We start from the raw sequence: 13,812 nt of genomic DNA on the forward strand, positions 1-13,812 counted from the left end.
TATTGGTATCATGAATATGTTTGCCTTTGTGTATATGAGGTTTTTATAATATTTTCGCTATACAAACCTGGCAACAAAGCAAACCATTGTTAAAAAAATCTTTCTATTTCAGACTTTGGGTTATTGTAAAATATTCTGTACATGTTTTCATACGAATTAGTAACAAAATGGCAAGCACACCTAGGGCTTTGCGCACTTCCCAGCCCATTGTCATGATATCTCCAGTATCGGGGCCACAAAAGCGGCTGCACAAGCGTTTGAGTGGTGTTTCCTTGATGCAGCAGTCTCCTGATTTACCTGATGTTGTTGTTGAAGAGGACTCACAAACCAGTCGACAACGCCGTCATTCAAGGGGCTTCAGCAAAGTCCTGCATCTTTCTAAAAATGCAACGGTAAACATTGTTGACAATAATTGCTTGTGAAGTTGTCTCTTTTTAAATATACATGTTGTGACTCTAGGCTGCTGATTTGGCTGAGCAACGATCAAAAGTTAGTTGGACCAAAGATCAACTTCTACAACACTATTCACAGTGCATGAAACTTTCACAAGAAAACAAAATTAATGTAAGAAATTGTATGTTTTTGAGAATAAAAAGACTGACCCATGCTGTTGTTAACAATTGTAATGTTTGAAAAACGTTTAAGCAAGAAGTATGGGCCAGTCTTTTTATTCTCAGAATTATGAGTAAATCTGTAAGTTGTGTTCCTTGCATGTTTTTGTTTTTCTGCGTATTTCTCAAGTTTTGTGTAAAAGATTTTAAAATCTGTGGTTTAACGAACTTCAATACAATTAACAAAGTTAATACTGCAATATTAGAAGGTAATTCTTGTTTGCAGCACAAAAATGCCTTTGAACTGCAACTTATTGAACACATGAATGAGGTAATTAGACAAGATGGTTCCCTAAACTTCAGGCTCGCAGGTGGAACTATTTTTGCTGGTGCAAAGATATATGCCTCAAGGGTAGATGCTGTGCATTCAGAAATTTACAGGTATGCTCATAGGACCTGTTCGAGCTTCTAAACTTCTCAATAACCGCCTACGGTTCAAAGCTGTTCGGTTCTTGTCAGCTCACTGCACATGTTAACGGCGTAATTAGACTGCTATCATGATGGGAAAAATAAAATTATCAATGACATAAACACCAATAGGATAAGGTCTAATACTTCCACATTTTTTGCAGGGTTCTAAGCAGCCTGGGTGGAGACAAGGATGAAAATGTTGGCGATCAAATCGGTGATGACCAGGACAATGAACCAAAGGTGAAAAAGCGCAAAAAGAATTCAAAGGTACACAAATTTTGTAATTTGTTTAAATATGGATGTTTAATGGCTTTCATTTCAAATATTTTTTTAAAACTTAGCTGATAATGATATGACAACATGCATGGGATGTTAACAAATGTGTATATATTACACTGCAACACAAACAAAAAGACTACATGCTGGTTTTAACAATAACAAAAGCACAATACATGTATTCTCTCAGATTCTAGAAACCAATCCTGCTGCCTTGCGACTGATGCTTATCAATGCCTGCTGGCCTAGTGATTTATCAACCAAGTCAAAAACTGTTGCTATTGATGCAGCAAGTTGCGAAAGTTTAAACCTTAATCAAACTGAGGTGGATTTGTACGAAACCACTTTGCTTTTTGATGAAGAATGTCGTCCTACAGACATTGAAGGTGTTTGATGTTTACAGTTTTAACTCCGCATTTATTGTTGGGATAAAAACTGCTGTCAAAACATATCATTATCAAATTTATGTTGATGCTGGTGGTAAAATAATTAATTAAAAGTATGAATGAAGAAAAAAATATTGGTTATTCGAAAAATTTATTTTACGCTTAAAGAATACTTGCTGAAATAGCACAAAATTTTCATCCTTAATTTTCAAGATAATTCAAATATTGATATCTCCATGGGGTCTTTGTCTATATCCTTGTTTTTTCATTAAAACAACATTTGAATCCTTTTGCAGGTGCAACGCTGCAAGAGAACTCAAAAGTTTTATTGGAGATACCTGACAAGTGTTTCACGGATAGTTTTGAAGATGTGGCCTCCGGAACCACTGTGTGTAGCACACTGCGAGAACTTGACTTTGGATCGGTAACTTTTTTGTTAAGCCTCTTTTGATAACACTGTAAATTCCATTCCAAGAAAATATATTGGAAGGAAATAGGCCTTGTTTCTAGTTTTTAATACTGTGGCTTTAGTAGTCCAGTCAAATGTCAAGCATTAAATTTAATTTAAATCTGCTTTTCATGTGTCATTTGTCAGTTATTGACTTATTATTTTGCAAGCATAAAAATGATTTGTCGTTCTCAACAAAAAACGTTGGTCAAATCTGTTGGATTAGCTTTCTTCAGCGAAACTGTGGATAAGGCTTGGTATAATAACACTTTACATCAAACTTTATCTTGGAGGTGGGAGTTCATTGAATCCTTAGGGAAAAGAAAGGGGAATTGAGGCACAGTGGGTGGCTGACCTTGCAGGCGATATTGTGAGAGAAAGGCAGGGTGTTCGTAAATACCATGTGGATAAGTCTCTAAAAGGGCATTATTTAAGATAAAGTGTCCCTGTCCAACAAAAACTCCCCCATCAATGGAAAACGGGAAGAAGTTCTTATCAAAACAGCTTCCAGCTGCGGCGTTGTTATGCAATTGTGAGAACATTGTTACTCCCTCAAAACAGTTCTCACACATCAAAGGCGGTTTACATCACACAGCCACAATTCCAAACGAATGACGCTGCAACCTTATTCTGGCATTCAGTTTCTTTATCAGATAAGACCTCTTGATAATATCAGCCAGTTTTTAATGCGATCCTGCCAATTATGCCATTGCATGAAATATTACTGCCAGTTTTTAATGCTTTCAAAAATATTAAATGTGGGGTACAAAATAAGCATGGCTGATATGTAATGAGTTGAAAATACCATCTTGGTTTGAGAAGAAAAAAAACAGTTTTGTGTGTTGTAGCTGCGCATATACAACATATATATTCTGCACTAAACCGTTTTTTTGTCTTGGAGTTACGCCTAAAAATTAACTCTTACTTTCCCGACAAAATTATTTATTATTCTCTCTGAAGGATCCAATCGATTCAATTACGTCGGACTTGTCGCAACCTCTTCTATCAGAGGGATCGCACAGCCAGCCTTTGTCAAGCGACCCCATGAACGGTGATGGACTTGCCTCCAACGACATTGACGGTAAGTGAAACAACGCTGAAGTTTTGTGTAGGTTTTCTTCAATCTCTATGATCAGGGAAAACTTGCTCCATTTCAGATCTGCGTTTGCGAACATTTTTATCCCAGTGTGCTCATTTAAATCGATTAAAGTTTTGTTGACAACTTACGTGGTTTCATTTATGAAATAGAATTGTCAGTATAGCGTTTGCGCAGTCTTTGTACCAGCGGTTGCACAAAAGTGGACGGAAGGCCATGTGACGTGTTGGTTTCTCCAGTTTAATGCAAATGGCAAAATATACAATGTCAGATCGAATTTTAAGAAAAATTTAGAAAAAAATTATCAATGTTTAATCGAAACCAACAGATTACGATGGGGGAGCAGACGATGGAGACGAACCTTCCGTTTTCGTGGCACAAGAAAACGAAACCGAGACCAAAAAAGTGGACGTCGGTGATCCAGTTCAAGATGTATTAGATCCCGGTCAACTGGTGTCGGTTTTACCTCAGGAATATTCGTACTTCAAACCCAGCGCTCTGAACGTGTACAACGGACCCGACCATTGGCACAGGCATAAAAGTGCCAAATCTGCGTCATCGATGATAGCAGAAAACGGTAATTATTTCGCTTGTAAATACAGGAAAAAATTTGTAACCACCGGTCCCTTAAAAATGTTCAGCCAGCTCACCTTGTTTGGAAACTTTGTTTATACCGTGTTGATATAAGAAAGATTACAGGAATTTCTGCAATAAATGAAATTTTTCTGTTACAAAATACAAACTTTTGCCGAGTTAAATATTCTTTTTATCAATTTTTTTTCATTACGTTTTAGTGCAGATTTTGTGAAATTCACCGGGCCGTAAAAGTTGTTTTATAATTTTAACAGTCCGCAAGTTTAGAACTACTGATGTCGATTCCAATTCCAGAGAGTGGAGATAATGAAGCTGTGTGATAAAGAGATAAATTTGATGGTGCTCAAATCACCTTTGGGATACGTTCTTTATTAACAGGAGACGACCAATCGGAAAAATCAACAGTTACAAAGAGAAGGAGGAAGGCGACCAACGTCGACCTGACGGCGGAAAAAGTGAAGAAAGACAAAAAACTGCAACCTCAAAAAATCTCAAAGGCCAAACTTGAAGCTCTAAAGGCGAACCGCCGACTCAACCTTCTCTTACAGACAACTGTGTCACACTGCGAGTTGATTTTAGCGTAAGTTGCTTCGTCTTATCACGTTTGGTGGGAAGTTTTGTTGAGGCTGCAGGTTAAACCGTGCTTGATGTCATGGGTCCAACGTCATGCGTTGTTAAGACTTTAACAATGGGACGCTAACCGTTGGTTTTCACAAGTTGCATGAGATAGTAGTTGATTAAATTGCAACCAGTTGATTCTTGTGGAAAAGTTGTTCTGCCGAAATCAATTACTTACAGTGACATCCCACCAAAGTTATATCTCAATTTTACCGCATGACTTTTCACTAAACACGTGTTATTTCCTTTGCAACAAATTTTATGGCGTTTTAAAACCTATTTTTTTGCAGTGCGACACAAGTAAAGGTGATTGTGAAGCCTTTGACACAGAATATGATAACGAATGCTGGGGTGTCAGTGTATGATCCTGAAGGTGTGATCGAAAAGTTCAATTACGAAAACAACGAGTTCTGTCCTGCGCCTGTAGAGAGCGACTACGACGGTAAGAAGTCCGCCAGTTGCAGAAAATTGATACTTTTGTCTGTTGGTGTGTGGTTACTGTATAAATTATACCCAGTAGCTAAACTTTTCTCTCCCTTACGTGTTTTTTTATCTCTTTCGTTGCGTGGTTTGTACGAACTGCTGCACCACATGCTCAAAGAACCCGCACGTAATTGTTTAAACGTCTGTGATACAAAATATTACCAAAAAATCCACCGAAAAGACTACAGGGATATGCCAAGGCGAATCCGAACCTGAACAGATTTGCCGAATATGAGCACAGATTTCATATTCGTGCGAACCCGAATATTCCGCAAGATTCGTATGCGAATATTTATTGAAGCCTAATATGGTTGTGTGATACAACTGCCGAAGTTTATGTCTTTTTTGCATGACCAATAACGGTAGCACACCGCTTATCAGGTCTAACATCGTATTATAGTTCTGGGCGCTGCTCGTAGCGCGGGTTTTCGTCACCAAAATACAGAAGTATAGAATCGGTTGTTGGTTTCCAAACGTTCATACAATTTTGAAAAAAACAATAGTTGGTGAAGAAACATACTTATGCACGTGATGCAAACCAATTATTATTGACGTCACTCTTACATACGAGTATATTCGGGTTCGCACGAATCATGTTTCTATTTATTCGGATTCGCACGAACCCGAATCTTTTTCCATTTGGCACATCCCTAGAAAAGACAGCAGTTCTCTGTAATGTCTTTCGAAACTTTCAATGCCTAAACATTCCGAACAAACTTGTGCACATTTTTCCCATCAAGGTTAAAGCAACAGATTTTGCTGTTGTAAATTGTTACTCCTATAATCACGTTATATTCGCCCAGATCCTATTGACAACGACGACCCAGGTGATGTCCCACTGGGATTCCCCAACAGCGTGTACAACGCTAGCGAAACATTCCTGCCCGATTTTGGTGGGAACGTACCCGAGCCATCCCAGGATTCAAATCCCACGTCGACGCATTCCGATTACAACAACCTATTCGACGGCGACCACCTGATTAACGAACCCAGAAAGGTTGGTTAAAATTATGGTGTGGTTAGACGAATTTTGTTCGTGGCAAGTGGTAATGCCTTATATTTCAGTTGTCCAGTGTTTCATAAAAGAATTTTTGTAAATGTGTGACTGAACAACGAAAAAATGCTCAAAATTTTTTTTTTAATTATTGTGGGTTTTGATGAAGTCTTTTGTTTATGTTTACGAAAACAATCTGGTTAAACGAAATCCTAATGGTGTCTCAAATTGCCCTTCAGTATTTTCATTCAGCAATATATATTAACACTTATATCGTCATAATCTCAGGTCGCGAAGATTGACGTCCGTTTCGCGACCAGAGCGAAACGTATCGACGTTCGGAAACTAAAAACCGCCATGTGGTCAATCCTTAAAACACCGGAAAAAAGTAAACCGAAAGAGAGCGACCAATCAACGGACACACCGAAAAATATCACTACACCTTCCGAAGAGGTTTGTTTTCTATCATATAAGCCGACGTGGCGCAAAACTTATTGGTTTTGTACAGTGTGCAGTTTATGTATGTGTTTATATTAATTATATTAATTTACTACGATTGGTTTCACAACAATTGAAAATGTTTACAATAAGTGGTAATAGATTATTATTTAAGTGAAATAAGTTGCCCCACTTTTTTCCTGGTTTCCTCATCACCACATTAAATTGTTTCACCCCGTATTAAAAAAAAACGGTGGTTTCAAAACGATTAACCAATTACCTGGGTTGTTTATTTCGCCGCATAATGATTTATCACGTCATGTTAAAATCGACTCGCATATTGTTGACATTCCAAAAGCCACCAAAACAAACCCACAGGATATTAGACAACTTTTGTTAAACCACATTCACCAATCTATTGACTAAACGTTAACACCAGGTTCCTCAAGAAACTGATGAGTCGCCAACAGAAGGAGAGACGCAAACCGCAATGGAAGCTACACAGAATACTCAAGACGCCGTCGTGCCTGAAAGCAATGGCCACGTCATGTTTTCCGAGCTTTACAAGAAGCTGCCATTCAACATGTCACACGAACTGACAGAAAACCTATCGGTTCCGCTGGCGTTCACCTGCCTTCTTCACCTCGCTAATGAAAAGCACCTGAAGATAGAAGACGTACCGTCGCTGAACAACCTCAAGATCTCCCAGGTCTGAATTACAAGCGCGGATAATTTTCTGTTGTTTTGTACATTTTCTTAGACTTTTTAAGCGGCACAAATGATTGTCTCGCCTTTCTCTGGGGATCATCTTACTTAGCCTCGAAACTAATTCCCTTTCACTTCCGTAAACTCGTTGCGTCAACACAGCCCAAATTGTGCTGAATCAAATTTATAAACTGTAACTTGGATTTAAATGGGTTTCTATTATTTTTTCACTTTGCCAGAGTCAAATAAATTTCGAAAAAAAGATTGGACAGTTACAAAATGTGCTTGACTTATAGTGCAGGTTCACCAATTGTGCGTTCAGAAACAGTATGGTATTGGTAATATTGGACATTCGAGATTTTTGCAATTTTAGAATAAAAAACACATAATTTTCCCAAAAGATATGCAAGCAAGTAGCAAACTAAATAGTAAACTACAGGACTGCCTTGGATGTTCCAGGCGCAAAAAGCCTTAAACTTCGTTCAGTGATCTTGTATTGGCGTACTTTTTGCTCAAACACCGTCCGGAGTCCTTTTTGGCATTTTTGCACGAGAGTTAGGTTCCCATGGACGTCTTTGCTGTAGCCTGACTCCAACCCTTCCAACTTAAGTTCGCAAGTTCCGTAACACCTCAAGTTCGGGTACAGAGTCGGTGCATTCTCGGACACCCCATCCATGTGTAAGTGTGTAACAAAGGCAACACCGAATGTCCTGGCAATATACTTCATACCGCGATAGAACTCCGCTACGTCATCAACGCTAATTCCCAAACTTACGAACAATGTTAAATCGTCTAAAATGACGACGGTTTTGACGTTCGAATCAAAACCTTGAACTTGCGCTAGAATTTTATTGTGTAAATATTTTAGTGTGTTTTCTGTGTAACACAATTCCAGCTCTTGACCCGTGTCACTGGAATCGCCACCCAATGACTCGCGAAGCCCCGCGTCCATCATATCAACGTGAAACAACTTGTCTTCATTTCTTGCTCGTTCCAAGTTGACGCCCAATCTTCCGCAAGCCACAGAGTAATGGGCAAAGGATTGCGCGGCAGTTACAAGAAGGACACGTTGTCCGGCTTTCAAATAAAGCGCAATAAAGTGATGAAGCAAGAAGGTGCCGTCACATCCCTTGTCTGTGATGTAAATCACCTGTTGTTCTGGAAGTTTCTCCGTCGACCAACCAGCCAATCTATTTAGTTCCTCAAACATTTTTATTATTTTACTTACTCACATTACTAGGGTATTCCTGCAAAATCAGAAAAACGGTTTTAATTGACAATTGACAGAAGATGAAATCAAAACACGATAAAACAAAAATAATATTCTTGTGCTAAAAGAACGGAATTGTTTGTGGACCAGCAATACTGTTCAAATGTAACAGAGATCCACAATGGAAACTTTCTTAAATTTACAAAATTGTGCTAAAAGCAGCCAATAACTTTGGGTTTGGTGTATTGTGAATATATATTGATTCCACCGGGACACAGGCAACATTTAGCAATGAATGCATGCTGCAGAATCCTGGAAAAAAATAAACAAAGTCTTAATATTCAACTATTACCAGGCCTTGGACCAAACTAAAGACAGCAAACCTTTGATTGTTGAAATGACGCTTGTACTTGCAGCAAAAAACAAACGAGTTTGTACAGCAGTTGTGTCATCTACTTGGTATTTATTAATGTCACATGTCAAATCATTTAGCAGCAGTTGTAACATATTTTCCAGTTTCAAATCATTATTTACATCTACACATAATAAACAGTTTATTTAAAGTTATTTGTCGCAACTTATCCACTTGCTTTACAAACCTCCGTGTTTCATAATTACATGTAACATGTTGGCATCATTAGTGTCGTTTGGTTCATTACAAGTAGTGCCACCTTGTTTTGCAGCTATAACCTGCCATTCAATTAGTGCATGCTTGGGAAGTGATGGTACAACAACATACACAACAGCATCAAGGAGTTCTAAAAAGTCAATTTAAAATATGGTTCAATAACCTAGCAAATATCAGATAAATATTTATTGATGAAAAACACTCTGATTGTCAACTTATGATGTCATGAAAAATGTAACCTGGGCAATCACAAGCTGATTTCTCCCAAATGATTTTTGCCACCTCCACATAACTTGAATCAGTTACATAACAAACACATTGTACTATATTAACATAATCAAAACTAGGTTCCATTGCTGTTAGAACACTCTGAAAACAATCACACACATTACAACCAAACCACTAATCCAGTAAAGAAAAATCCACCATACTTTGACATGTTGAAGCGACAAACTGCCTTGTGCCCATATACCACCAACAACAAGTTCCATTGTACCTGGCACCAGTCCGATTTGGCCGGCCACAAAAAACAAATTTCCTCGCTGCACGCATTGGCTATAAGGTCCTTAAAGCGACATTTAAATTAGTAGTTTGTAGTTCTTGTAATGCATCAACCAGGCCTACCTATATTAGCAGGAGCCCAGTGAGAGATACCCTGAACATGCATCACTTTTGACACAACTTGTTCTCTTTTCCATGACACACAATCAACCGAAAGCAGTACCCTGCTTTCCACTTCGTTACCATTTGAAAGTTGGAGTCCAACACATACTCTTGCAGGTGGATTAGAATTAAAAAAGGTTTTATAAACTGAATTGACGAGGGTAAAGTGTGCCATGTCTGATATGTACAAATGAATGTAGCACACATCTTTGAGGTCATGGCTGTTTTCTTTGAGTAAATCTGGAATCATGCAAAACAATTAAAGATAATAATTACGGCAATAAGACAACAGTTCAACATACCACTCATTGTAGAAAAAGTGTCCATAGCACAATTTTGAATATCTGTTTTTGTAATGTCTTTGCAAGGTGTCTTGATTGAGCCAATTATGCCACTTATGAAGCAACAATGATTATGAACTGTTGTTTTTGGTAAACACTTGTAACTTGCGCTGTTGTTAGCGATTGCATCACATCCCAAATATGGTGTTACTTTTCCCAATTGTGGCAGTGTCTTGTTTATATCAGTTTTGTCCAGACAAGGTTTAGGTACAAGATAGGAAAGATCATATGGGGTGGTATTCTTTTCTTCTAAATGGAACGATTTTAACCGCAGATACAAAACAGGTGCAAAATCATCATCGGAATGGACAACTACTTCATGTTCATCCCTATTAAATGGAAAGAGTAAATCAATGAACATTTTGTAGTAATTAAACAAAACAATGCAATTGTGATTAGAATGATACAATTTTAATGCAAAACTTCATTTATTATATAGACAATTAAGTCTAATCATTAAACAAACCTACAACATAATTCGCTGTTTGAACAAAGGACAGTCCAATGTAAATGTTTCATATTCTCCACCTTCTCCACAAACATGACAACCATACTTGGAATTCTAGAAAGAATTGAATATTTACAAACAACTGTTATTTTTACCAATGTCTCCCACATACCAGTTTTAGAAAATGTGCTTGCATTGATTTCAAAGACTTTCCAAGATGGCGCTGATTAAGTCCAAGGGCGGCAACTTTAATGAGTATGGCATCCAGGCCAGCATTAATCATATCCTGCAAGTGAAAACCAAGGTCTAAAAATGATTACCTAATCACTGAACCAAGGTATAAAATCTGAAAAGCAAAGAACACAAACATTCAGAAGAGTTTTCTGATCTTGTCTCCACAAGTACGTCAAGCTTTTCAGATTCAGTCGAGTGCATACACCTTCAACCCTAATCCTCTGGTAGTCTGACAGGATAGCTCCGCATGAAACAGCATCAAACACACAGCTGTCCTAGCAAAATTAAGGAACACTTAACTACAAAAATCAGCCTTTCAAGCCACACTGCTCAGTCCATTATTGTCACAAATAATAATAGCTGTAACTTTGTTTTACCTTCACTTCCTTTAACAACTCATACAAATCCTCCACTTCATCGTCTTTATCTGGTTCATAATGCATTCCTGTGGATTTAGAAGTCCCTTGAATTGTCCTGAATTAGATTAACAATAATGCGAAGTTAACCATGTACCTAATACTACATGAGAAATGAACTAGAAGTGTAAATATAATTTTAAAAAAGGAATTTCAAGAGTATAGTTGTATAACCATATTATATTTACCTTGTGTATAAAGGCAACTGCATAGCTTTTGCATACAGTGATATACCTTCATGTCCCACACTTTGATACATAAAACTGTCGGTTTCTCCTTCAAGAAAACAGATTTACAATGTAACACATAGACAATAGACCCACACAAAATGAATGGCAAATTGTGTTACCATCATGTTTTGGTTGAAGGTTGGCCAATGCTACGATCTCGTGGCCCATTGCAGAACAGTGCATCATATTAAAGCAACTGTCTTTGCCGCCGCTAAAAAAGGGAATTGTTTGCAGTTCAAATTTTACTGGTAAAGTGACCGTTTGCATAATCAATACCTGATCAGAGCCACAACCTTCATTTTCACGAATCTTGTATGATCACATGCACTCGTTGCCAAACCAGGAATGCAATATACCAGAGGGAAACTAGTTGATGAAAAAACGCCAGTTAACAATGCTTTGGACGCGACACGTGGGTTTCAATGAAAACAAACAAGTAGGAAAGCACAATTTTACCATAGTATACTCTTATGGTAGTGCAACGGCTCCTCTTTTCTTTGTTTGTTTTATTGTCTGTGGGAAACTCCGTCACGCATGATTTCCAGGAGATCAAATGCGACTTTTTGCATACGAAGAGATAGGAAACTTACATATAAATTCGAATTACTAAAAACGTGGGTAGAGTTTCGAGCTGAATTTTTAGTATGTTAAAATAAGTATTATACTGATTCAAATGGGTAAAAAAATAAAAAATAAATCATTTCCTTTTGTGAAATAACGCATCGTTTTTCTGAAGAATTTTTTGAAGGCCGTGTGCAAATGGAATTAAAAAGCGTAAGTATGCCCCTTTACATTTGTTTTTGTTGTTAAGTGTGTTTCAACATGCCTGTGCTGACGTAATCTAACTGTGACGTAATCATGACGTAGTTTTGTTAGTACTGATATGGCTAAAACCGCTTTGTTTGTTGTAAAAAGACATTTTAAGGCAAAATAACGTAGTCTGCCATAAGTAGACTATATTTTGAAGTTATTCTGGGTCTTCAGATATTTATAAATGTGCTGCTAATCTATTTTTGCATGTATCTTACATCTTGATGTAATATTTTAATAGGGTTTGATCATTTGATGTGTGAATATGTATCAAAAACTAATTAAGTGACCAAACAAAATTAGTAGATTGTGGTATTATGTCACAAGTTCGCATGTTGCAGTTTAAAGTAAAACTCTACTTAATCTGTCTTCCTTGACTAAATTTGTATGTCCAAATTATCACATCCTATTTTGCCAGAACAAGACAGAAGTAAAAAAAATTCAGACAATCTACAGGATTCTCAGATGAAGAAACAAGATTTTTGTACCAACCTCCAGAAATTTATATCATTTGAATTCTGTCTCTGATGAAAACATTTAATGTGTTCATATATTAAAATTATTGTAAGTTGTATGGTGTATGATAATAAATTATAAATCAAAATGTATGACTAACTCCTGTCTAGTAAAACCAATCACCACACAAAAAGTAAACAGGATACTTTGTTTATGTACAATTGCAAAGGAAATACTCATTTCATGCTAGCATCAGAATATATTTCAACAACATGAAACCCAAAGCTTCTTTGAAAAAGACATTTTTGAATCTAAGTTAACAGGCACATTATGTATTGCTTATTTTTTTATCTAGTTTTGTTTCCCCACACTGTGAATTTTGTAAACAACAACCTAAAAGAATTTATAAGTATGTTTATGTATGGCAAATACACACAAGATTACATCTACACAACAAGCTAACTCACATAAAAAAACTGTAGGTGATTATGAAACATATCATATTACAAAAAATTGTATGTGTATTCTTCAAGTTTTTCAAAATATTTTTGTCTGTGACAGGCTTCACCAGTTTCACAAACATTATTTCAGAGCAAGCAGCCCCAAAGCATTTCGACCTTTGGTCATCTGATGATCTATATTGTTTGCATAATTGCTTGTAGTTAGGAATTGAATCTTGCATGAAAATCACAATAGCTAAAAAAACGCATTTTTACACTATAGGATACCTTATAACCATATTTCTGCCTGTAAAATGACGTCATGATTACGTCACTAGATTTATTACGTCAACACAGGTACGTTGATACATACTTAAACCAAATATTACGTAAGGTGGTACACTTACACTTTAAAACTTCCATTCACACATGATGTCCAAAAAACTAATCAACAAAACATCACCGTACCTCGGAAAGAAGGGTAGGAAATATTTAATATTTTTAGTTAATGGAATCAATATAGAACTAACTTTAACATACTAAAAATTCAGCTCGAAATTCTACCCACGTTTTAAGTAATTCCAATTTATATGCGAGTTTCCTATCTCTTCGTATGCAAAAAGTCGCATTTGATCTCCTGGAAGTCATGCGTGACGGAGACAATGGTTGCACTACCATAAGAGTATACTATGATTTTACGCTTAATTGCACGTCGACATGGTTGGCTGCTCATGTTATTGAGCTTTGTTTTGTTGCAAATCGAAAAGAAGTCAAGTTGTTGACTTTTGCTACTTCTTATCTATACGTTACAGGAAACTAATTGTAATTTATTTTTCGGCCAATACAACTTAACGATTTGTTAATCCATACCTCGAA

At 36.9% G+C, this 13,812-nt stretch overlaps 3 protein-coding genes across 4 annotated transcripts; 1 reads left to right on the plus strand and 2 right to left on the minus strand.

Annotated features, from left to right (window-relative positions):
- The first annotated feature begins 116 nt into the window (after positions 1-116).
- Positions 117-7,070, plus strand: LOC145897551 (condensin complex subunit 2-like). The gene is made up of 13 exons (XM_082985893.1): positions 117-392; positions 460-564; positions 838-992; positions 1,184-1,289; positions 1,489-1,684; positions 1,981-2,108; positions 3,093-3,213; positions 3,557-3,805; positions 4,201-4,402; positions 4,731-4,882; positions 5,727-5,920; positions 6,206-6,370; positions 6,795-7,070. The coding sequence occupies exons 1-13, from the start codon at positions 168-170 to the stop codon at positions 7,068-7,070; spliced, it is 2,274 nt and encodes a 757-aa protein (XP_082842019.1). The 5' UTR covers positions 117-167.
- Positions 7,071-7,488: 418 nt separating this feature from the next.
- Positions 7,489-8,270, minus strand: LOC145897553 (elongator complex protein 6-like). Its single transcript, XM_082985896.1, has one exon. The coding sequence runs from the start codon at positions 8,268-8,270 to the stop codon at positions 7,494-7,496; it is 777 nt and encodes a 258-aa protein (XP_082842022.1). The 3' UTR covers positions 7,489-7,493.
- A 191-nt stretch (positions 8,271-8,461) lies between these two features.
- On the minus strand, positions 8,462-11,961 carry LOC145897552 (uncharacterized). 2 transcript variants are annotated; one of them, XM_082985895.1, is made up of 15 exons: positions 11,687-11,961; positions 11,507-11,596; positions 11,350-11,441; positions 11,189-11,276; positions 10,962-11,058; positions 10,719-10,859; positions 10,523-10,636; positions 10,373-10,464; positions 9,864-10,231; positions 9,523-9,801; positions 9,330-9,463; positions 9,138-9,267; positions 8,870-9,028; positions 8,654-8,806; positions 8,462-8,582 (listed from the first exon to the last, which is right to left on the minus strand). In XM_082985895.1, exons 2-15 carry the CDS (start codon positions 11,527-11,529, stop codon positions 8,470-8,472), a joined length of 1,983 nt encoding a protein of 660 aa, XP_082842021.1. In that variant the 5' UTR covers positions 11,530-11,596; positions 11,687-11,961; the 3' UTR covers positions 8,462-8,469. The 2 variants fall into 2 exon arrangements, with proteins under 2 accessions (XP_082842021.1, XP_082842020.1); XM_082985894.1 differs by having other exon boundaries at positions 11,507-11,961.
- Between the last annotated feature and the right edge of the window lie 1,851 nt (positions 11,962-13,812).

This window comes from Ascidia mentula, chromosome 4, assembly GCF_947561715.1.
Source record: "Ascidia mentula chromosome 4, kaAscMent1.1, whole genome shotgun sequence".
NCBI lineage: Eukaryota > Metazoa > Chordata > Ascidiacea > Phlebobranchia > Ascidiidae > Ascidia > Ascidia mentula.

Excerpts from the sequence above, each read along its gene's own strand:
- LOC145897551 (XM_082985893.1), top strand. The coding sequence starts at position 168 with ATGGCAAGCACACCTAGGGCTTTGCGCACTTCCCAGCCCATTGTCATG. Across the intron at positions 565-837 it reads CACAAGAAAACAAAATTAAT|CACAAAAATGCCTTTGAACT; the intron begins GTAAGAAATTGT and ends TCTTGTTTGCAG. Across the intron at positions 5,921-6,205 it reads TGATTAACGAACCCAGAAAG|GTCGCGAAGATTGACGTCCG; the intron begins GTTGGTTAAAAT and ends TCATAATCTCAG.
- LOC145897553 (XM_082985896.1), bottom strand. The coding sequence starts at position 8,270 with ATGTTTGAGGAACTAAATAGATTGGCTGGTTGGTCGACGGAGAAACTT.
- LOC145897552 (XM_082985895.1), bottom strand. The coding sequence starts at position 11,529 with ATGAAGGTTGTGGCTCTGATCAG. Across the intron at positions 9,268-9,329 it reads TGTCGCTTCAACATGTCAAA|AGTGTTCTAACAGCAATGGA; the intron begins GTATGGTGGATT and ends GATTGTTTTCAG. Across the intron at positions 8,583-8,653 it reads CGTCATTTCAACAATCAAAG|GATTCTGCAGCATGCATTCA; the intron begins GTTTGCTGTCTT and ends ATTTTTTTCCAG.